At 38.8% G+C, this 22,779-nt stretch overlaps 3 protein-coding genes across 8 annotated transcripts; 1 reads left to right on the plus strand and 2 right to left on the minus strand.

Annotated features, from left to right (window-relative positions):
- Positions 1-1,060: 1,060 nt before the first annotated feature.
- On the minus strand, positions 1,061-4,945 carry LOC112197594 (pyruvate dehydrogenase E1 component subunit alpha-1, mitochondrial). The gene is made up of 8 exons (XM_024338326.2): positions 4,103-4,945; positions 3,926-4,005; positions 3,556-3,633; positions 2,809-2,904; positions 2,633-2,704; positions 2,341-2,394; positions 2,146-2,211; positions 1,061-1,438 (listed from the first exon to the last, which is right to left on the minus strand). Exons 1-8 carry the CDS (start codon positions 4,800-4,802, stop codon positions 1,394-1,396), a joined length of 1,191 nt encoding a protein of 396 aa, XP_024194094.1. The 5' UTR covers positions 4,803-4,945; the 3' UTR covers positions 1,061-1,393.
- Positions 4,946-6,818: 1,873 nt separating this feature from the next.
- Positions 6,819-11,691, plus strand: LOC112197690 (DExH-box ATP-dependent RNA helicase DExH15 chloroplastic). Of its 2 annotated transcripts, XM_024338462.2 has the most exons (8): positions 6,820-7,368; positions 7,472-7,647; positions 7,822-7,935; positions 8,073-8,181; positions 8,266-8,352; positions 8,510-8,628; positions 8,994-9,174; positions 9,353-11,691. In XM_024338462.2, exons 1-8 carry the CDS (start codon positions 6,862-6,864, stop codon positions 11,591-11,593), a joined length of 3,534 nt encoding a protein of 1,177 aa, XP_024194230.1. In that variant the 5' UTR covers positions 6,820-6,861; the 3' UTR covers positions 11,594-11,691. The 2 variants fall into 2 exon arrangements, with proteins under 2 accessions (XP_024194231.1, XP_024194230.1); XM_024338463.2 differs by lacking the exon at positions 7,822-7,935 and having other exon boundaries at positions 6,819-7,368.
- A 594-nt stretch (positions 11,692-12,285) lies between these two features.
- LOC112197689 (paired amphipathic helix protein Sin3-like 4) lies at positions 12,286-21,145 on the minus strand. 5 transcript variants are annotated; one of them, XR_002935739.2, is made up of 26 exons: positions 20,874-21,145; positions 20,727-20,773; positions 20,481-20,624; positions 19,873-20,028; positions 19,578-19,764; positions 19,397-19,495; positions 19,138-19,305; positions 18,700-19,036; positions 18,210-18,346; positions 18,031-18,106; positions 17,924-17,953; positions 17,443-17,723; positions 17,200-17,354; positions 16,804-16,931; positions 16,458-16,712; positions 15,540-16,235; positions 15,325-15,404; positions 14,423-15,073; positions 14,228-14,328; positions 14,004-14,142; positions 13,757-13,909; positions 13,498-13,661; positions 13,308-13,419; positions 13,005-13,182; positions 12,693-12,895; positions 12,286-12,601 (listed from the first exon to the last, which is right to left on the minus strand). XR_002935739.2 is itself a non-coding variant. In XM_024338460.2 (25 exons), exons 3-24 carry the CDS (start codon positions 20,552-20,554, stop codon positions 13,036-13,038), a joined length of 4,254 nt encoding a protein of 1,417 aa, XP_024194228.1. In that variant the 5' UTR covers positions 20,555-20,624; positions 20,727-20,773; positions 20,874-21,145; the 3' UTR covers positions 12,475-12,895; positions 13,005-13,035. The 5 variants fall into 5 exon arrangements, 4 of the variants coding, with proteins under 4 accessions (XP_024194228.1, XP_024194226.1, XP_024194227.1 ...); XM_024338460.2 differs by having other exon boundaries at positions 12,475-12,895; positions 18,772-19,036; XM_024338458.2 differs by having other exon boundaries at positions 12,475-12,895.
- Positions 21,146-22,779: the final 1,634 nt, after the last annotated feature.

The following is a 22,779-nucleotide window of genomic DNA, read 5'->3' on the forward strand; positions in this document are numbered from 1 at the left end:
GATCAATGTACGATTATGTTTTCATGTACAACTCTATCTCTATACTTGTAATCCTATATATAAAAGGTCCCTATTATCAATGAAAGTACGACTCAATTCTCTCCCAATTCAGTTTTCCTTAAACAATGTTCTTATTTTTACGAAAAAAAATATATCTAGTTGTAAAACATAATGCCTGAAAGGCCCTCTGAACTTATGGAACTCAAAAATATTGAACTGATTTTACGATTTTCCAAACCATAACCAAAAACCGCATGTAACCGAAACCCAATAATTAAGTTTGGGGTCCCAGCCCCACAGTGAAGCCCAATAGGCCCATCCAGGTTGTTAATTGAACAGTCCTCTACCACTTGGTACTCTTCCACTATCGTCATGCAGTGAACTAGTGACAGAGCTGAACAGGCAGAAATGAGCCCTCCTCCCAAACGAAACACCTCAAAACCCTAAAGGCCTAAGCAACACAGAATGATTGGAGCCGCCCTAACACCTCCATCGAAACTGTCACAGTTCCTTGCTTACCTGCCAACATCATCGAACAAATCCTAGCCTTCCGTCCTATCAAACAGGTGGCTCAGGCAAGCACCGTTATAGAGTAGGCTGTGGATAGTTTTTCCCAAAGATGGATTCTAACTAAGGTTGATTATGGCGTTGACATGTTGATAAGGACCAACCTACTGTTGAATGAAAACCCTAATACTCACAACACTGTAATATCTGAGGAAACGTTCTTATTCACTTTGAAACAGAAGCTGTTAGCTTTATAAGCCTTACAAAGAAAGGATAAAAACAAATAACACCTCACGTTGTGCACTAACTAAGAAACCTATACTACTTCCCTAACAAGGGGATTATTAACAACATTAAATACAAAACCCTAACAAACTTTCAGCTGAAAACCCTAACTGCCCCAAACACCTACTGCCTATAACAGGCCGCCTCTTTTCAACAATGCATTCATGCGAGTGACAAGCTTCAGAGACTACTACGTAGTAAGAACAAATCTAAATCCAAAAGCTAACACTTGAATGGAACTGAGGACACGGATAATAACAGGAAATCAGACGTCAATTTCGTAGAAGCGAATTGGTAAATATATTGATGTCAATCCCAACAGTGTAAGTAGTATGTCTCGAGTCCCGAGAACAAGTACATGGCTAGAATGCAAAATTTCCACCCAAGCACTTGGGACTTGGGAGAAGAATCAATATCCTATACAAAAAGGATGACACATATCAAATATATTAAACCAGGAGGAGATGGCAAATCTTCACTTTGACCATTTATTGTTTTTGTTTTCCAGGATAACTGGAAGGCGCAATTCACTTGTGAGAATGGGCTTCATGGTTGTGGGGAGGACGGTTACTGGTTATCCGCAACAACTTCCGCTTTCAACTTATGGAAGCACAGCCCTAACTTCTTTCCTATCAGGTCCATATGACTAGTAAAAAAATAAACAAAAATCACTATCAGTAAAACAACAATAGCTGTGAATTTGCATAAGTGAAGATTATATATGAATTTTCAGCTGAAACTGCTGCCTGCAGGAAGGAATGCGCACTCAGAAATTAAGAAAATCTTCTCAAAACTAGATCTAAGAGGCAAAGAAAAGGGGGTTAAGTAATAGTAGAGGTATGTTAGTCCATTGTATGCAAATTGGAGAACCAAATTCTAATAGTTGAATAAATAAAGTCATGGTATTTAACATTTTACTCTATACAAAAAGTGATTTTGGCCCCCACTATGTGATAAACTCCACATAAAGAAATGACACATGTATATCCATGTTCTTGATCATTGTATTTCTGTTTTGAGTCTATTACTGGAACTGAATCACACAGTCGCTCCCTGGGTGTAGAACCAACTAGAGATTGGCAAACATAAGATGATCAACACCAACTGGTTCTACCATATAAGATGATCAAAACTTTTATCGTTTCAAGATAGTATAACCAAAGATGTAAGCAACTAATAATTTAAAGAGGCTTATCAACGATAGTAACCTATCACAAATGTAATGGTAAGCATTAGATACCCATCCAAAAGCAGCAGTCTCAACTAAGAATCTATCAGCAATTTGCTGCCCACAGTGATTATAATATAGAATAATGCGTGTGAGGCTGTGAGTGTCTGAACAAGAAATATTACCTCGACTCCATAACCTTTCACATACACATTTGTGAAGAGTTCAGAGGGATCTGGCATTGGGCTTTCCTGGAAACATAACAAAATAGAACAACAGTAATGTGAGTGAACAATATATGATCATGAAAGACAACAACATCCCTATCAGAAATCAGCAAAAAGGAACTATTGAAATCAGAAGCCAATCAAGTTTCATACTTTGGCTTGAGCAATGGCTTCATCAACTTCTTTTCTCATTTCCTTCTCAATATCCTGAAAGAATAGAAAATGATAAGAACACATTCAGTTTTCTTCAGAAGTGATTCAGCTTCACTCCCATATTGACATCTCCTTTACAGCATTCAAGCTGGGATCAATCCTCCAGCAAGACAAGAAATGAGGACAAGACCAAATGTTATAAAATATTGACCTCGATATTGAAACCAGGCATATACCAAAATAGAATTCACAGCAAGTTTAATGAACAATCCACCCGGATTGAATAAAATACCTTCAGCTCCTTCTCAGTCGCTATATCATGAGCAAATATCAGCTTTCTTATTCTTTCAATTGGATCACGTTCCTAGAAATCACAGCAACAGGAAAAATTAGAGAAGATACAAATTTGAAATTGTGGATATAATCCCCCTTATTAAATAATGAAACGTTGCACTGGTAAAATCAAACCTGTCTCACGCCAGAGATCTCATCACGTGTACGGTAGGTGCTCCCAGGATCAGACATGGAGTGACCATGGTACCTGTAAGTGTCCATTTCAAGAATCTGAAAGCCAAAAACAGAGGAAGCTTGTCAGACAATAAAACATGTAAATTGACAGTAGATTACCAATTTTCATATAAAATTTTTATAAATTTAAAAGTGTTGTCAGTGCATGAATAAGATAACGACTTGCTGGTTTTGAACCAGCAACAGTGGAAAGTTTTCATATCACCAACTATCACACAGAACCTAACAGCTTCTAACTTAGTGTTGTCAACTTCTACGTAGCATTTGCAAACTACCCGAACAATCTCAAATATTTCTTATAAGAACAAGGGAAGACATTTTCCGGTGCATATGGTGTAAAACTTCGACCAAACATACTACACCCTTTTCATTTTCAGTATCTCTCTTTTCCTCATGTGTACAATTTCAGGAGTTGTGATGAAGCAGAAAATGCTAGTCTGCCCATTGTAGCTCAAGTGTAACATGCCCTTTGCAGACTCTAATATCATACTGGAATAAGTGGCTCTCACACAAAAAGTCAACTAACCAACCTACGCTAATCATGTTTTACTTTACGTGTGGGCTTATGAACTAATGTGATCAAGAAAATACACAATGTGTGGCGTTAAAATAAAGGCAACTTATGTTAGCCACAGTTTGAATAAAGAAATTCAAACATTGCGGTTCAGAGAAAGAAATGAAACTCACAATGGGTCCATTCTTCAAAGCATGCTCCTTAGCAAACTTGCACGCCTGTTTCACAGCAAACACATCCATGCCATCTACCTGTTCCAAAGTAGAAAATTGTTCACAAAACATTAGCGAAAGGAACAAAATTACTCCTCAAAGAATAAACTCCCTATCACCTAGACACGAACAATGGTTTACCCTTTGGCACAATAAAATTACTCCAGCCGATCTTCTGATCACAAATTTAACACGACACATCTAATTACCATAAATTCAATACAAAAACAAATGCAGAAACAAACCATGATACTTTTACTTAATGCAGCAATGGTGATATCTAAAAGTAGCTAAAACTTCACGAAACGAATTAAGCAGCGTTCAATCTGACCTTCAAGCCAGGAACATAATCTCCACGCTTGTAATAAGCAGGACTCTTGGCTGCTCTCCACTCTGCCGTTCCCATTCCATCTGCAAAAAGCAATCCGAATAAGCAAATCAAATCGTCTATAATTTCCGAAAGCAATGAATCTAAACTCACATAAAACCGAGAGAATTGATTACTCACAGTGATTGTTCTCACAGACCAAAATCGCAGGCAAATCCCACAGCGCAGAGATATTGAGCGCCTCGAACAGCTGTCCCTGATTGGCAGCACCGTCTCCATAGAGCGCAAACGTCACCGTTTCATCCTTAGAGTACTTCTGCGCAAAAGCCAAGCCGCATCCGAGCGGGACCTGAGCTCCGACGATGCCGTGGCCGCCGTAGAAGCCGGAGTCCTTCTTGTAAAAATGCATGGATCCTCCTTTTCCTTTGGAGCAGCCGCCCTGGCGGCCCATGAGCTCGGAGAAGACCTGGAGGAGGGTGCCGCCGCGGCCGAGGAAGGTGCAGTGGTCACGGTAGGCGGTGATGATGCAGTCCTTTTTGGTAATTGCGGCCTCCATGCCGATGGCGACGGCCTCCTGGCCGTCGTAGAGGTGGCAGAAGCCGCGGATGAGCTTGGACTTGTAGAGGGAGTCTGCGGCGATCTCCATGCGGCGCATGAGGGCCATGTCGCGGAAGAACTTCATGAGCTCCTTGGGGGAGGTCTCGACCGTGCGGGAGGGGACGTCGCACACGTGCGAGGTGAAGGGGAGGGAGGTCTCGATGGTGATGGGGGTGGAGTCATCGGCAGCGGCGGAGAAGGAGCGACGGAGGGAGGGGGCGGAGGTGAGGGGTTTGAGGAGATTGGATCCTGGAGCGGAGGAGGAGAGACGGGAGAGAGCCATGGTGGATTGGATCCGGTTCCGCGGCTCTAGGATTTTGGGAGGGAGTGAGATCGGTGGAGAGGAGGGTTTGTTGAGAGGAGTGAGGGGGCGGGGTTTGGTAAGAGGAGCGAAATGGGGTCGCGGAAAATATTAATTTTTTTTTTTGGTTACAATGGTCTAGTTTGGCTTACTGCTGTCAGGTTGTCATTATGTGGCGGACTGATTTTTTTGACTTTATTATTTTTTTTTTTTTGGCCCATTTACTTTATATTGCAAATTACATTTTTCTTTTAACATAAATTTTATTGAACTAAAAACGATTACGGTCGCTTAAACTGGCATTTCAAATATATTTACAAGCAGGCACGAGCGAAAAATGACTCGCAAAGAATACGAATGAAGAACAGACAAGAAGGTATAATACTATAAGATATGTTTATTGCAAATTACATTTATTTAACTTTTGCACGTATTAAGAAAAAAAATTATTTTGCGATATTACCTTGAACCAATATTTTCTTTTATCTTCTACACATTTTCCGATCATGATTTTGTCCAATTTTTCTTGCACCATAAGATGATCAAATCATTTGATAGAAAAGATGAGGGGCATGAGATTAGTGTATATGATGATCTATATAATATTTGCTTACTTTTATCATTGATAAATTCATAATTTTTCTTCTTTTTGAATGGTGTAAGAAATTATTTTATATTTTATTTATTTATTTAGGTCACATTATCTTGTACATAAAACATACTTTAAACCGTAAAGTCTTGCACCAGTGTCATTTGATTTAAATCAAATTGTGGAGAATAACGAGCATTTTGATTGTCTTATTTAAATTAAACTCTTGAATATAAATCTAATGCAGTTGCGCACAACTGAATATGAAACCAATTCATCACTTGAGCAAAAATTTTACTTATGCATTTTAACTTTTTAAGAATGAATTTTTTTTCGTTTCGTCAGTTAATTTTTGGAAAAAATGAAAGTTAATGGAGGGTATCTGTAATTTGTAACATCATAAAATACAACTTGCTCCATGGAAAATAAGGGGCAGAAAAAACTCAAAAAGAAAAAAGAAAAGAGTGGCAGTTAGTGCAGACACTTGAGTATAATATAACCGGACTAGTGTTAAGAATGGCATCCAAGTGTTTGGTGGAAGTAAGCAAAGATGTGCTGCGTGTTGTTTGGTGGCTGCTTATATTATATATTGCCCAAGGGGTGCTTAACACAGCCTACCCCTTTTGTTTTATAATGCAAGTGCGTGTGCGTCATTCCCCCTTTAGTTTTTTCTTTTTTAAGGTTCCCTCTTATTTGACCTTTGGATTTTTATTTTTTTTTGGGTACAAATTAGGCCTTTTGCTTTTGTCGTCAATATTAAACGTTTCTGTTTAAATTGCTAATTCTTAGGATGGTGTATAAATACACGAAAAGTGGCTTCGCTAATCGTGACTCAACTGTGTCTGAACGACCGGAAAATCGGAGGAAAGAGCCATTTGGTAACTCCATAGGTCCAAATCAAGAGAGTTATGGATCACTGGCCCAACTTGTGGTTGTCGGGATAAAAGCCCATAACCAAATTGCTCTTATCGAGCCTATTTGAAGCTGTTGGATCTTTGGTGGAACACAACTATTGGCTCTTATCATCCTAGGGTCGTGGGTGGTGGTGGATCTGACCATTTTAGTAGTACCGTTTTCCAAACCGATCATTTGTAAACCGCAGAGATCTTCAGTAGGGTGGTCGGACCATTCTGTGGTAATCAAGTTCGGCCACGTGTGTACTTTAGAAAGAAATTGAGGAATATTTTCGTATTTTAAATTATAGTACTGGAATCATAAGAAGACAAATTCTATCATACGGCCGGCCCATTATTGCAGACACTCACATAGTAATGAGACCCATAGAGCTTGAGGCCCATTTATTAGTGAATAGTCGTATACGGCAGCCGTATGATGAAAACGAGATTTTTTTTTTCCAAAAGAAAACGACGACGTGGCAGCGGATATCCAATCTCAAAATATCGCAACGATAAATACTGACTTCGCAGATTTTGCCCAAAAATCTCTCCCGCCATGGACACATTCTCTATCCTCTCCTCACCCTCTCACACCTTCTTCACGCGCCTCCTCTCTCTCAAACCCTCACCTCCTCATCCCTTACTTCACCACCTCACCCAAACCCTAGCCTTCTCTTCCCCCAAATTTCCACACACTCAAAATCTACTCCGATTCCGAGTCACTGTCCAGTCCCCAAGCTCCGCCTTCCCCGCCAAATCTCAACTCTCCGACGCCGACGACGATGAGGAGGAAGACGAGTTCGAAGAGGACGACGACGAAGACGTCGCGGCCGATGAATACGATGACATTTCCGGCGATATGTCGGACGGGCTCGAACAAAGCGACGATGAAATTGAGATGGAGGACTCCATGGCCGGTGCAGAGCCGCCGGCGATTCGCGACGAGGAGTTCCGGTGGAAGAGAGTGGAGAAGCTCTGCGAAGATGTGAAACTGTTCGGCGAGGAAATGATTGACGACGGCGCTCTCGCCTCAATCTACGATTTCCGAATCGATAAATTTCAGGTGTGCTTTGATTTGTACCACACACATTTTCCGATTTTATGTATCAAAATGGTGTATCATGTACCGGTTTTGAGTTACGAATCTATTGGTTACTTTTGGATAGAGATTAGCTATACAAGCATTCTTGAGAGGTTCATCAGTAGTTGTGTCTGCGCCGACGAGTAGCGGAAAGACTTTGATAGCAGAAGCTGCTGCTGTAGCAACCGTAGCCAAGGGAAGAAGATTGTTCTACACAACTCCGCTTAAGGCCTTATCGAATCAGAAGTTTCGCGAATTTCGGTATGTGAGTGAGTCTTATGTTATTCTGTGAAGAAAAGTATGTGAAGATTTCGTGTTGAAGTAATGTAGTTTTAAAGTAGTTGCTCTTTTATGACTTAGTGGTTTGGCAATGTAGGTGATGTACTTTTAAGTCAGTAGCTAAATTGAATTAGCTGATTCGTTTTGTGATTTTAGTGAAACTTTCGGTGAAAATAATGTTGGTCTTCTCACGGGAGATTCGGCAGTAAACAAAGATGCTCAGGTTTTGATTATGACCACAGAGATTTTGCGCAACATGTTGTATCAGAGGTATATTTAGGTTTTGCGCAACAACTTTTTAAGCTGTAATTGTGGCAGTAATGTAGATGTTCATGATGTTAACTTTCCAATTCAGTGACTGAGTTTTTTGGAGTAAACGAAAAATTAATCTTAGTTTCTTAGTGCAGCGTTGGAATGTCTTCTGCTCGGGACTCACTTTTTCACGTGGATGTAATAGTCTTGGATGAAGTTCATTATTTAAGTGACATATCTCGGGGTACAGTGTGGGAAGAAATTGTAAGTGCATTTTGTTGCCTGCATACTGTTTTTTCCTGCCAATAATGTTATCACAGTAGTAATATCATGTTTGAAATATTTCAGGTTATTTATTCCCCAAAAGTGGTTCAACTCATATGTTTGTCCGCAACAGTTGCTAATCCAGATGAATTGGCTGGTTGGATTGGTCAGGTACTTGGATCGTACAAGATTTAATCTACATTGACGGAAAACTGTGAAAGATGGTCATGTCGTTTTTTCCTTATTTGTCCAGTTCTACGTTTTTCTTTACATTTGACTGTGAGGATTTATCAGAGTTAATTGAATTTTCCCTCCATCCTGTTCCTAGATTCATGGTAAAACTGAATTGGTAACTTCAACAAAGCGTCCAGTACCACTGACTTGGCATTTCTCGACAAAGACTTCTTTATTACCACTTCTTGATAAGACAGGAAAACACATGAATAGGTAATTTTCTTTTTCCTTTTTTGTTTTTGTTTTTATTTTTTTTCTATAATGCTTGCAGTTTCTACGTGCACATTTGACTAGTGGTTCTAATCTGCTGTCATAAAAGAAAATCAAAATGGTTGAAGCCAATAGTTTGATCTTATTTACATGGTTAAGCTTCACCTAGTTATTCTGCCAAATATTCGTGATGAAAATTATAAATGTTTAACCTGCAATTAACAATGATTAGATGCTGTACCAACATTAGCTTCTTGATTGTTTTCATTTGAAATAATTGTTTGTACTGAATTTATTTCCCTGTAGTTCTTTCCTTTGAAAATAAGGGGAACATCAATTGATATTAACATTTTCTTTAAATGGAACAGGAGGTTGTCAGTCAATTATCTGCAACTTAGTGCTGCTGCAACAAAATCTAATAAAGATGATGGATCTAGAAGGAGGAGTTCAAGAAGACGGGCTAGTGAGACGAGCTATGATGACAGTACTGGTAACATGTCTAGACGACCACTTTCAAAGAATGACATCAACTTAATATACCGTTCACAAGTATGATTTCTGCGTCAATCTTTTCAGACAGAGACACATCACAAGAATTGTTTTTTTTTTTCCCCTTGGGGAACACTGATTAGTTAGGGTTTGTTATTACCTACCTATGATATCAATGTTTCCGTAATAATTGACCAATCAATCTAATCATGCTGTTTTGTTTGTCTCTTTCTTTTAGGTGCCTCAAGTTACTGATACATTATGGCACCTTAAGGCTAGGGATATGCTACCAGCAGTATGGTTTATTTTTAGCAGGAAAGGTTGTGATGCTGCTGTTCAGTACATTCAAGATTGCAAACTTCTAGATGACTGTGAAGCAAGTGAGGTTGAATTAGCGTTGAAGAGGTTCCGCATTAAGTATCCGGATGCTATCAGGGAGAGTGCAGTGAAGGGGTTACTGCGAGGGGTTGCTGCCCATCATGCTGGCTGTCTACCTTTATGGAAATCATTCATAGAAGAGCTGTTTCAGCGTGGTCTTGTTAAGGTTGTATTTGCTACAGAAACACTTGCTGCTGGAATCAATATGCCTGCTAGGACAGCCATTATTGCATCCCTCAGCAAAAGGAGTGACAGTGGACGTACCCTATTGAGCTCAAATGAACTACTTCAAATGGCTGGCCGTGCTGGACGTAGAGGCACAGATGAAAGGGGTCATGTAGTGCTTATTCAAAATCCTTACGAGGGTGCTGAAGCTGGTTGCAAGGTTCTTTTTGCTGGACTTGAACCTCTGGTATCACAGTTTACTGCTTCATATGGAATGGTGCTAAATCTTCTTGCCGGTTCAAAAGTCACTCGTAGATCCAGTGAATCAGATGATACAAAAGCCTCCCAACCTGGGCGAACTTTGGACGAAGCTAGAAAGCTAGTTGAGCAAAGTTTTGGAAACTATGTTGGCAGCAATGTTATGGTTGCTGCAAAAGAGGAGCTTGCTAGAATTGAGAAAGAAATAGAGATGCTGACTTTGGAAATTAGCGATGATGCCATCGACAGAAAAAGCAGGAAGCTCTTGTCTGGACCAGCATACAAGGAGATTGCTGATCTACAGGAAGAATTAAGGGCAGAGAAACGCCTAAGGACTGAACTTCGGAAAAGAATGGAATCTCAGAAGCTTTCTTCACTACGACCCTTATTAAAGGAGTGTGAAAATGGGCACTTGCCCTTTTTGTGCTTGCAGTATAAAGATTCAGAAGGAGTTCAACACTCCATCCCGACTGTTTATTTGGGGAAGGTTGAGTTGCTGAGTTGCTCAAAGCTTAAGAACATGGTTTCTGTGGACGATTCTTTTGCACTAAATGCAGTAGCAGCAGAGTCTGAACCAACTTCAGTTTTTGAACCATCATATTATGCGGCTCTTGGCTCTGACAATTCTTGGTACCTATTTACAGAAAAGTGGATCAAAACAATTTATAAGACAGGCTTTCCAAATGTTGCTTTAGCTCAAGGAGATGCTTTGCCTCGGGAAATAATGAGCACGCTTCTTGATAAGACGGAAATGAAGTGGGAGAAGCTTGCGGAGTCTGATCTTGGTGGTTTTTGGGGCATGGAAGGATCTCTTGAGACATGGTCTTGGAGTTTGAATGTTCCAGTCTTGAATAGTCTTTCTGAACATGATGAGCTTTTACTCAAGTCAGAAGCATATAATCATGCTATAGGGTGTTATAAAGAACAAAGAAGTAAAGTTTCACGTCTGAAGAAAAAGATATCGCGTACACAAGGCTTCAGAGAATACAAGAAGATCATTGACATGGCCAACTATACAGAGGAGAAGATCAAGCGCTTGAAGGGTAGATCAAGACGTTTGACCAATCGAATAGAGCAGATTGAACCATCTGGTTGGAAAGAGTTCTTGCAGATCAGCAATGTTATACATGAAACTCGGGCATTAGATATTAACACTCATACCATATTTCCACTTGGTGAAACTGCAGCCTCTATTCGAGGAGAAAATGAACTGTGGCTTGCCATGGTTCTTCGAAATAAGATCTTACTAAGTTTAAAGCCTACAGAACTTGCTGCTGTGTGCGCCAGTTTAGTATCTGAAGGGATCAAAATTCGTCCGTGGAAAAATAACAGCTACATATACGAACCTTCAAGTACAGTAATTGACGTGGTGAGCTTCTTGGATGAGCAAAGAAGCACTTTTTTACAGCTTCAGGAAAAGCATGGGGTAAATAAGCCTTGCTATTTGGATACCCAGTTTGCAGGTATGGTTGAAGCCTGGGTTTCTGGGTTGACTTGGAGGGAAATCATGATGGATTGTGCAATGGACGAGGGAGATTTAGCCCGCCTTCTACGGCGAACTATAGATCTGCTGGTGCAAATCCCCAAATTGCCTGATATTGACCCCGTCTTGCAGAGCAACGCAAAGACGGCGTCAAATATCATGGACCGCCCTCCGATAAGTGAGTTAGCTGGTTGAACCACATTATATTCTTACAAAAGAAAAGAATATCAATTTGTAAACCAACAGTTCATAAAATATCATTATGCCTCTACTTAATGGCCAATTGGCCAAAACTTGTGTTAGGCATGCCAAGATGAAGCAAACGTGTGCTATTTAAGAGCATCAAAGAGGGTGTCCTATGAAGAGTTTTAAATTTGACAAACCTAAATCATATATAAAGACGGATCAAAAGTCTGTATATTTTTACTAAGCTAAAAGTATGGATTCAAGAACAAATGAATTTTAAGATCATAATCATCTTTCATTTCTATTTGTAATAATCCAATTGAGTTAATGTTTGTGTTTTTCTTCAAAATAAAAAAAAAAATTTAAAAAGGGGACAAAAAAGTCAAAAAAAAAAAGGGGGGGCAAAATGGGCATGTCACTATTTAATGAACAGTACAACATCTCATTCTGCTTTATAATATGTCTTCAGTAATTATAACTATCGTTCCAACTCGAAATGTATGATATTTTAGTGAGATTTAACTATTCTCTTAATCTTGATGTAAAGAATATTTTTTGTTAGAATATCTTTTTCTTTTGAAACACGTTAATATAAAAGTTTACTTCAAATATCAACTTATACTCAACACTTCCATTTTCGAAACATGTATATATTAAAGCCAGGTTAAAATATCAGCTTTCATAATATCACTCATAACATATTCAGTTAACATTTCTTATATTGTCATTTCTATCCAATTACGTATAAACTTGACAAAATTTACAAATCCGCAGCATTGCGCATGCAAGTTGCCTAGTATACTTCAATCTGACTAGGGCTCCCATGAACCATGAGGATATTGGCCGAGATTTTAAAATCTGGCCAGGGCTCCATAATAACAATAATAATATGATGAAAAAAAAAAACCCCTTTTAAAAACAGTTTAAACAATTGAGGTCCGTAACAGTGGCTGTTCGACCTTTTCAAGGCAGGCATATCAGCCAGCAGGCCATTTTGATGACCGATACATACAAGAACTGAAAAATACATAAGAACTATAAATAAGATTAACCAAAAAAATTGATGAATTAAATGAGCAATGTAGCTGTAGTTTACAACACAAATTACCTCTATTTACAAGAATGCGGCTCAAAGTGCCAACTCAAAGTATACTACTTTCGAGCCATATCTCCCTCTCTCCTCATTTCTTTATTTGGTCGGAGAGGCGGAAATATGAGGATACAAAGTAATTCCACAAGCTTCTTTCGCTCACAGCGCCTCAATTTTTCCAAATCTCCAGCGCTGGTGCATACAATGCGTTGAAAATGCTACTGGAGAACCAAAAGAACATGTATCACAGTGTTAGAGCCTTCCACTAAAGAAGCTCACCATTTTATACACATGGTGACATATTTACTTGATGGTCAAAAGAAGGCATACCATATATACTTGACGGTCAAAAGAAGGCATATCATGAACCAGAGAGCAACCGGTGAAACCGCTCTACTCTACTTGAACCACTAGAAGACCTAGCCTCGTTATGGCAGGAACTGTTCGAAGTTTTTCTTCTCCTTTTTGTCCGAAACAAAAAGTCTTCTGTATCTAAAACATATGATACCTACAACATATAAAATCAAATGGATTAACAGAAGCAGAAAATCAAATGGATTAACAGAAAATCAAATGGATTAACGAGCACCTACAACACACTACTGGTCAGGAACATAGTAGTAAATGAAGTACCTTGGATGAATGACACGCTATCTTACACTCCAGACCATTGGCGACTTTAAGTCCTTCCATGGCCTGACAAATAGCAGACAAATCATCACAACTCGCATATTTGCGTTTGTTCCTGTAAACATGAGCTGGTATTATTAATCATGACCACTCAACTTCCAAAACTTGACATGCTTAAAAACAGACAAGATACCTCTTCAAGAAGATCCCAGACTTCTCTCTTTTGTCAGGAAGAACAGTGAGAAAATCATTGTGCAAATAAGCAGAAAAATTAGGGTCCATTGAAACAGCAGTCATTTCAGGCTTATCATTCCCATAATCCATAAGCTGAATAGACACCCGGGTTGGCAAAGAGAACTGCAAAGAAACAAATCATGATAACGTATGAAGGACACAGTTGGACCACTATAATCCTAATTTATATATAAATGTCAAAGTGATTAAAGACATACACATTCTATGCGATAAATGTTCTCATCGTGAAGAAGAACACGAGCATTTTCGTGATAAACTACATCCACAAATCTTCCTGGTTTTCTTGATTTTTCAAATGCATATAGTTGGACAAGTTTATTATCCATCTCGTCACTGGCGACTGTTTGGAGCTGAAAACAAGTACATATAGCAGAAGATTCAGGGTCAAAGAAGGGAGAATAGAAAGTAACTTTAAGGACTAGAAGGTTAAGAAAACAAACTCACCTGTTTAACAAGCTTGTAGATCAGCTTGTCTAATGTGAAAAGAAGATATGACTGAGTCCCTATGATAGCTCGACAATCATCCTCAAATTTTGTATTGTCAGAAGAACCGTCAAGTAAATTGTAAAGGGCATTCATGAATCTGTACCAAATCATAAAGATTCAGGAAATATATGCTAATGACTTCAAAGTTGCTGAAAACTAGGTAAAGGAGACCAAAGCCCTACCTAGCATACGAATCAGAAGTGCTTGTATCATTTGATGCCCGCCACTTCTTCTCCGCTGATGACGAGTTAATCTTTGCTGATTGTATTCTCTCATATAGTGTCTGTCAAATTAGAGAAAAATCGTATAGTTAGTTCTCCAATTAAATACTAATATGCAAAATACCTACTGTGTGTGTGTGTTCAAATGATCCTTACTTGGTGAAGCCTAAAAAGTACATAGAAAGAATCGTTTCCATAGAAAATCCTTGAGTCCTTGTCCTTGTCATGTAAAGCTGGAAGAACATGTTTTGCAAGAGGCTTCACAGAAAGTAGAAAACGTTCTGAGTGCGGTAAAGAAGTTCCATCTCCTTCAACATCATGGGCGTCGGCCGTCCCTTCAGCTTCACCTTCACTCTCGGCCTTAGTATCATGCTCATCATGGTCCCCATCTTCCTCACGCTCTTCTCGAGAACATTCCTCTCCCTCACCAGATTCACTTCCAGAGACATCGCCATTCTCAGAAGCATTCTCACTATCCTCTGATGATCTATGAGCACTTTCCTCACCTTCATCATCAGCATCAGCCTCATTTTCTCCACCTGCATCTCCACCACATATTTCTTCTTCCCCATGCCTGCCTTTAAGTTGCCTGCTGGAAACACCATCCTTTGGTTTTTGAACAGCCTCTGAACCGGCTTCTCTATAGTTTGCAAAATTATCCTCCTCAAAATCTCCATTTGGAGATATTTCACCTTCTTCTCTTTCAATCTTGAAGTGTCTAACCGACTCTTCCACATATCTGTGACCTTTCGTGGCTTCTGTGATTGCTCCATTTGAGGATATAACTGGTCTAGTAGAATCACCACCCTGTGAGATCAATAGAAACATAAAAAATCTTAAGCATATATTTACTTGAATGTTCATAAATGTCCGCACCAAAATCAAAGCCACCCTCCAGAGTTAAATATGTTTTAAAAGCCATTTCAACATCACAAGTCAAACTATTGTTCTGGTATTCTAAATTAGATTCACCATTAGGACCAGCGGCAACACCCCATAAACTAATATAAACCAGGCCTATCCAAACACAAGGAGTATTACCACACTGTTAATCATACCTCTGGTGAAGACCGTGAAGGTAACTCAAGCCCACCCTCAACAGTGCCATTTCCAGGTCTGGAAGGAGTAGGACTAAGACCTTGCAACAAAAAAATATATATATATATCAGAAATTAATTCATAAACAAAAGGGTAATAATAAGAAACAAAACAGAAACAGTGAGTATGGCGAGAGGGTAGTAAAATATTCAGTAATTTCAAACATTCTGCAAACCTGATGAGTTTTCCACATTAGTTCTTCCATTGCTTTGCTCCAAGCCAGTAGCAAGTGATACATTAGAATTGACTAATCGTTCATTAAAATTGTCTTGTTTGCTCACTCCAGACATTTCATCGGCTGTAGATGCATTACTTTGCACTTTACCTTGTTGAGAGGTATTGCAGAAAGTATCACCTTTACATGTAGCACGATCAATATCATGAGAACTTTCTTCTTTGAGCCCATTAGCTCCATTTACTGTCCAAGCTCTTGCAGAGCTTGATTGTTCAGGTTGAATGCTTTCGTCTCCATTTCTCGATGAATTTAACTGTTTAGAATTTGTCACAGTAGCCCCACCATCAGGATTATCATCACTCTCTCCCCCACTCACAGCACCATTTTTGCCAGCATGAGTTTTTGCCTTCACAACATCTTCAGTATCCTCTGCAACCTGAGGCCGAGGAGGAACACCAAGCACTGGCTCAAGGAAGGTTGTCCATATCTTCATAACTTTGTCCAATTGCTCGGTTGTGCAAACTTCTCCACAAGAATATTTAATGAGTTGATACAGATCTTCATGGATGTCCGGATCAGGGTACTCGAATTCCAAATTTGGAATAATAGGACGTCTATTTCCAGCAGCAATAGCAAGAAGAACATCATCTTCCTTCCGCTTCTTCTCACTCATCTCTTTAATCTCTGCCAACAAGGCTGCAAAAATTTGACCCCATCCACAGAGGAAGAGGAAGCAAGAATTAATTTTTGCAAGTGGAAAGAGCAATTGCAAACCACTGGAAGACAGTAGCTTTTCAATATTCTAAACAGAAATGGAAAACCAAGCCTGCTTAATTAATAGGGAGCCGTGCTATAAAACAACAGACTCAACTATCACAATCTGTACACATCGCAGAGTATCACATTTGCAGTAGTTACCTTTGGTGCTTAAGCTCTTTGAGTCCTGTTGCTTGAAGTAGAAGCTACGATGATCAAGCGACTTGTGGTAGTTCTTGGCATATATATCAGCCCAGACTTTGTTAAAATCAGAGCGACACCTTGCCCACTCTTCTTGCTTTTGCTTCAAGCGCGTTAATATAACAGGCAAAGCTAGTGGAGCATTTTTCCTCAACACATCCATTACATCAAGCCCGTGGTCACCATATAATCGCTCAACACACCTTAGATTCAGAGCTAAACAAACAGAGAAGAAAAAGCCAATCAGCAATTGAAACCAGATCACAAATGCAAATAGGTATTCCTCAAATCAGTTAATCAAAAAAACCTGTGAAGTATTCTTCTACACGGATTGGACTCTCGGTCTTAATGGTATTGTTGTTGATCTTCTCTAATAGTTCTTCCACACGCTTGGTTGTTACATTCACAGACTCTAACAGCATATCTAATTCAAACCTGAGAAAAAACCATATGATAGATTACTATATAAACAAGAATTGGAAATTCTTTCCAGGCAATTGGTACTGCAATAGAGAGAAGGGGGAAAAAAGGTGGAAATAAACCACATGCACAAACTTATGACATCTCAAATAGAAGTCTCAGAAAGAAAATATAGTTTTCAGAATTTAAGCCAAAAATGACAACAGAAAAAGGCAAGGAAAATGAACCAAATAAAGAAATAAATAAGTAATAACAAACATAAATAATAAAATTTGGGACGAACCTATCATCTTCACACCGAAACAGGCTTTCTTCATACTGGTTTTTGCGCATGTGTTTAAAAGAATAATCCTCGCTTCCAGAAGTAACAGACACCCAATGATCATTTAGTACTTCAGACCCAAGTTCGGTTCTTTGGCTAGCAGAAGGTATTGGATACTGAATGACACTTACAGATATCAGTAAAACGTCAAACAGTCCTTAATGTAAAGATAAGTGTGTGTTAAAAAAAAAAAGCAACACGTACATTCTTTGGCAGAAGACGATAGCTCGGAGTGCAACGCTCACAATTAGAGAGGTCAAGCTCATTAATAGGTTTTGCCAAATATTTGTCCTTGCCGGAAAATATAGAGATCTTCTGGCCTCCAATTTCTTTATTTCCAAAGGCACCATTTCTATCAGGTCTATCCCTTTCTCGGTTTTCACGCTCTCTATCTCTAACCACATCATCCCTTTCACGATCTCGATCTTTCTCCTTATCCTCTACCTTCACTGGTCTTGGTAGATTGCCTTCATTCCACAAAGATTCTGTGATGAATTTACAATTTAGTGATGATTTGCAAGAATCAAGATTACATCCAGAAATCAAAATGCAATTAAAAATACTCAGAATAAGTTAACCACCCAAAACAAAAATTAAGTGGTGCAGTCGGAGCCCATGTGATCTAGTAAGAGAATGATCTAACTTATATATATATAACAAAAAGGGAACAAAACATTTTACGTACTTTTACTCATGACACCAGCAAGGAACCCATCTGCAGGACAGGACTCAATTAGATACCGTTTAATCACACAGTAGATAAAGCAGGTACAGAAAATATTAGACCTTCACCTTTCTTCTCACAACATGACAAAAATTCATTGAACCCATCCATAAGATCTGGATATTTTCCAAGTAAATCACCCACCTACATGAGCGAAGATCTCTACAAGTTAGTGACTGTACTTTGAAAAAAAAAAAAAAAAAGGAGATAGTAACACTTAATTCGATATTATATGCATATGTCTTACCAATGACTGCAATTCAGCCCGGGTAATAATTTCCTTGCTATAAATATGGAGGCACTTCAAAAACTCCTGGTAATCATCAGGATTTCGTAACTTCTCCTTCACCTTCTCACAGAAGGCACTCTCCGAGCCATATATACCTGCCATGCCATGCAATAAGTAAATGAAGCTATTGGAAAAACAAGAACAAGCCCAACAGACATAAATTCAACCATTCAGAAAAAAGGTCATAATTAAGTGGTCAAGTATAAAAAGAAGAGTAGAGACAACTGATACTACACTTGATACTGACACTAAATCTCAACTTACACACACACAGTAATGCTCAGCAATCCAGGGTATGAGGGCATTTACACCATGTTATACAGAAAGAGGACAGAGAGGAGCCTTCTTGATAGATAGATGGCTTTAATGCATTAATTTGTTAATTATGGCAGAAAACTCATTCTCAATGCGGCCATGTAAACTAGTTCAAAAACATCACAATTCTCACTTTTTGCAGAATTTTTATCATCATAAGAAGATGAAATGAGATGTGCTCCAAGGTTTTCATCGTCTTCCCCACCTTGATGCAATTGATCAGTAGCCAAGTCTTCACCCCTACGAGTGGATTTCCGTTTGTGGGGAAAACGCTGCATGTTGAAGTCCCTACTGCCATCATGGTCAAAATCCCTATCATCTCGTCTTTCTCTGTCTTCTCTCCTCTCCTTTTCTTTTTCACCACGCCTCCTTTGCTCTTTCTCAGCTTTCATCAGAGCTCTATCATGGTCCAGATCAGGACGGTCAACACTGAGATCATGCTCAGGGTAAGAACCCATAGGCCTTTCTTTCTGGCAACAGCACATGTAGCATATGTTAAAAACAAATTGATGCAGGTATGACAGAGAGAAAAAATGGACATGAGAATGTTAAACTCAAAGTAGAAATAAACCTTATCAACATGCATTTGCCTCATAGGGGGCATGGCAGAGCTCCTATCACGAAGCATTGAGTTTCTTTGAGATGGAGCAAACTGGGTGGAGGCTGTTGCTGAAGTATCAGGTAAAAAGTGAGTAAACTCCACAAGTAAGTCTGGGTGGTCTTGAAAAAGTGCTGAGACCTGAAATAAGTAAGATGAATTTCACAAAACATGAGTGCATGAAAAGACCAAATAAAGAAAATTCTTATACAAAAGAAGCACTAAAACACACCTCCTGGTAAACTTCAGAGATGGACTTGTTTTCCTTTCTGTACATATTCAAAATGTCCAAAAAGGATTTATAAACATGATCATCATGTTGAAATCGAGTCTGCAGGTAAGAAATTCATGAGGTCAAAAAACTTCAAAGTGAACCTGTAACCTCAAATTAAGCCATGAAATAATGTTCCCACCTTAATTTTGTTGACAAAACTGATAGCTTCTTCAAATTCAACGGGCTTCTTTTGAGGAGGTTGTTCGTCATCGAGAGGGAGAGTGATTTCATATCCCTTCGGCAAGAAGGTATTGAAGCCTAATATTAGGTCTCGATGCCCTTTAAATAAATCCTTTACCCTCTGTATCACACCCGAGGTGTCAACTCTACAATCAAGACAGCACACATCAATACATAATAAGGTCATGTGAGAAAATGTAACTCTCCCTGCATCTAATGTAAAAAACTAACAATAGCATATTGATTGTCTTAACCTCTGAGCTTTAAAGTCTTTCATAACTTCAAGAAAGTCTTCGTATTTTTCCTTGTTGTTTTCAAATATCTCCTTCACCGCCTTTAGATATGATAAGGCATCATTGGTTGTTAGTTTCTGGGAAGCTGTTGCTGTCATCATCTGCGGCTGCCCCGAGCTGCACCACCCAAAAATAATCACAAAATAGTCAATGTGTGAAACTATCAAACTCTTGCAGTACATCATCTTAAAATTTATCCTATAAAGTATAACAACAGGTAAGCAATGCCTGCAAACATGACCAGATTTCTCTTCAGTCGACAACTAAGACAGACTGAAACTTCAGAGACCTTTACAAAAATCTGATCAAAAGAATTCATAGATTTTCAAGTTAACCTAGCACCAATTCTTCGGCAGTAATGATATCTCCCAACATATACAACACTCGATTAACAGCTACAGTGAGTCATAAAACATTTTAATTTTTCAAAGAAATCAATACCGAAACAGTCAATCACCAAGCACAGACTCATCTCGTCGAATCAAACCAAAATTTTACTCTCATTAACAAAATAAACACAAACAACAACAAAATCAAAGCAAAAAAAAATAAAATTGAGAAACTCTTACGGCTCGCCTCGAGAGGTAACCATGGGCCGTTTAACTTGCGAACTTGTATAACCGTCGTCACGAGACCTCTTCATCTCCGTCAAACTCTTCCCCTCTCGGACCTCAAATCATGCTTCCAACTCCGATTCAAAGCCAAACCGATTCCTACCAGAATCAACTCGCTCATTCAAGCACAAAGCAGATCTAACAACAACAAAAATCCAGCGCCAAAAAAAAAAAAAAAAAAATCCTCCAAAACCTCCATACCAGCGAGAATTCTAATCCCTTAGCTCCGAGCAGAGATCACCAAAATCCTAACCACAAAAGCAAAAGAGAATTTTTACTTGGAGATAAAGCAATGCTAAGAGAAAATTCTTCAGAGATTAAAGTGAAGAATCAAGAAGCGTAAATTACCGAGGGGATCGTTGAGTCGTCGAATAGCCAAAGTCTTCTTCAGTCGAAGAAATGGAAGCAAAAAAAAGGTGTTTATAGGTTTAGATTATATATGTGATTCTTCTTCGAAGCTCTGCAAAAACCTAAGGTGGAGGGAATATGAAATTAGAGAAGGAGAAGCGGAAACTATAAAACTTTTCACCTTACGTTTTCCCCTTTTATCTTTCTCTTCAGAGAAAACAAAACAGAAAACGCAGAGAAAGAGAGAGAGAGGGAGAGAGAGTTTTACAAAATGTGGTTTATATAATGTGGAAGATTATAAATATAAACACACTGGGCTAGGGGAAATTTGGGAGAGAAGAGTTAATTTACGGTTGTGTCCCGGTCACATTTTCTGCAGTGTTACCTGTTGTAGGCGGTTAAGTGCTGCCAGGGGAAAGTAAATTAGGGTTTTTGTCCACATTAAAAAGGGTGTGGTGGTGAATGTGGGGATTGTGTGGGGGTATATGAGTCAGATTGGTCGAAATTTGGGGTGAGTCCGGTAAGTGGTGGATGTGATGTGTAAAATTTGAGGCGTGCATTTCAGCATTTGTCTTTTGGCAATTTAGGGTTAGGGCAAAGCTGGTGGATTTTTCCTTTGTACATTTTTTTTTTTTTTTTTTATAAATGTGTTACTTGGTGTAATTGGTTATGTTGCTCTTGATCTATGTGGGAGTTGTTAGATCATGGTTTATGATGATGAAATTGCGTCTAACAGTGGATTGGGGAGAGGGATTTAGCTTCGAAATCAATTTTTGTCCGATGATTATCTAAGAATGTGGCTAGAATTGGAGGTATAAAGTAATGGGCTTATTTGGATGCTTTGCTTTTAAGCTTAACCAAGGCCCTTCCAAAGCCATTTTTGAGCCTAGTATCCTAGGTCAGCTCAACTATGTAGTTGAAGTCCCAATTGAAAAGGTTGTGTTTGGGTGAAGCCCAAGAAAGTGATCATGGATTGAGAGAGGTCCAAAGGAGACATGGATGGTCACGTGGTGGATGAGTTAGGCTTTTGGGGACAAAGAGTAGTAGTTCTTCTAAGCCCTGTTAGGAAGTGGTTTGTGTAGTTGGACGAGTGGAACTAATTTAGAAACTGCAATGGTCCTCTGTCTTTCATAAGACACTATCTCTATAACAGTATAACTCACTTGTGGTTGTCTTCGTACTTCGTTGAGCTTTCCTTAGCTACATATGCCTTTGGGGTTGTTCTTTCTGTTTGTGGGTTTTTTAATGGGAAATATATAGCATGGTCTGTTACTGTATGGACCCAAAAAATGGAGAAAGTTCAGTAAGGCCTAAATGCACTTTATGTGAATACCTATTGGTTTAGTATTATTTTTCATGTTGAATAAAGTTTCGGATTCAAATGTTAATTTCTAAACATAAAGACATATCATAGATCAAGTACTCCGTCTTTAATTATATATATATATATATATATATAACTTTCTATATGATATATTTTGTTGTTAAAAAAGTTAGCAATTAAGAAATGTGGCGGGAATGACAACAAAAGAGTTTGGCGCAAAAAAGACACTAATGGTTAGAAAATGTGGCGCGGATGATAACAGAATTTTGGAGCAAAAAAGGTATTAACCGTTAGAATATGTGGCGCAAATGACAACAGAACATGTGGCGGAAAAGTTATAAACTTAATAACCGTTGGCAAATGCGGTAGGGATGATAACGGAACATTTTGGCGCAAACAAAGAAATTGACCGTTAGAAACTATGGTGGAAATAAAAATAGAAAATTTTAGCGGGAACAAAGGTATAGAATGTTGGAAAGTACGAAAATCGTAAATTTTCATAAATATAAGGTTAAAGAGAAAAATTTGACCACACCTCATTCCATTGTCATCTTATGTGATATATCACGTGCCATACCACGT

This window comes from Rosa chinensis, chromosome 4 (genome assembly GCF_002994745.2).
Source record: "Rosa chinensis cultivar Old Blush chromosome 4, RchiOBHm-V2, whole genome shotgun sequence".
Lineage (NCBI taxonomy): Eukaryota > Viridiplantae > Streptophyta > Magnoliopsida > Rosales > Rosaceae > Rosa > Rosa chinensis.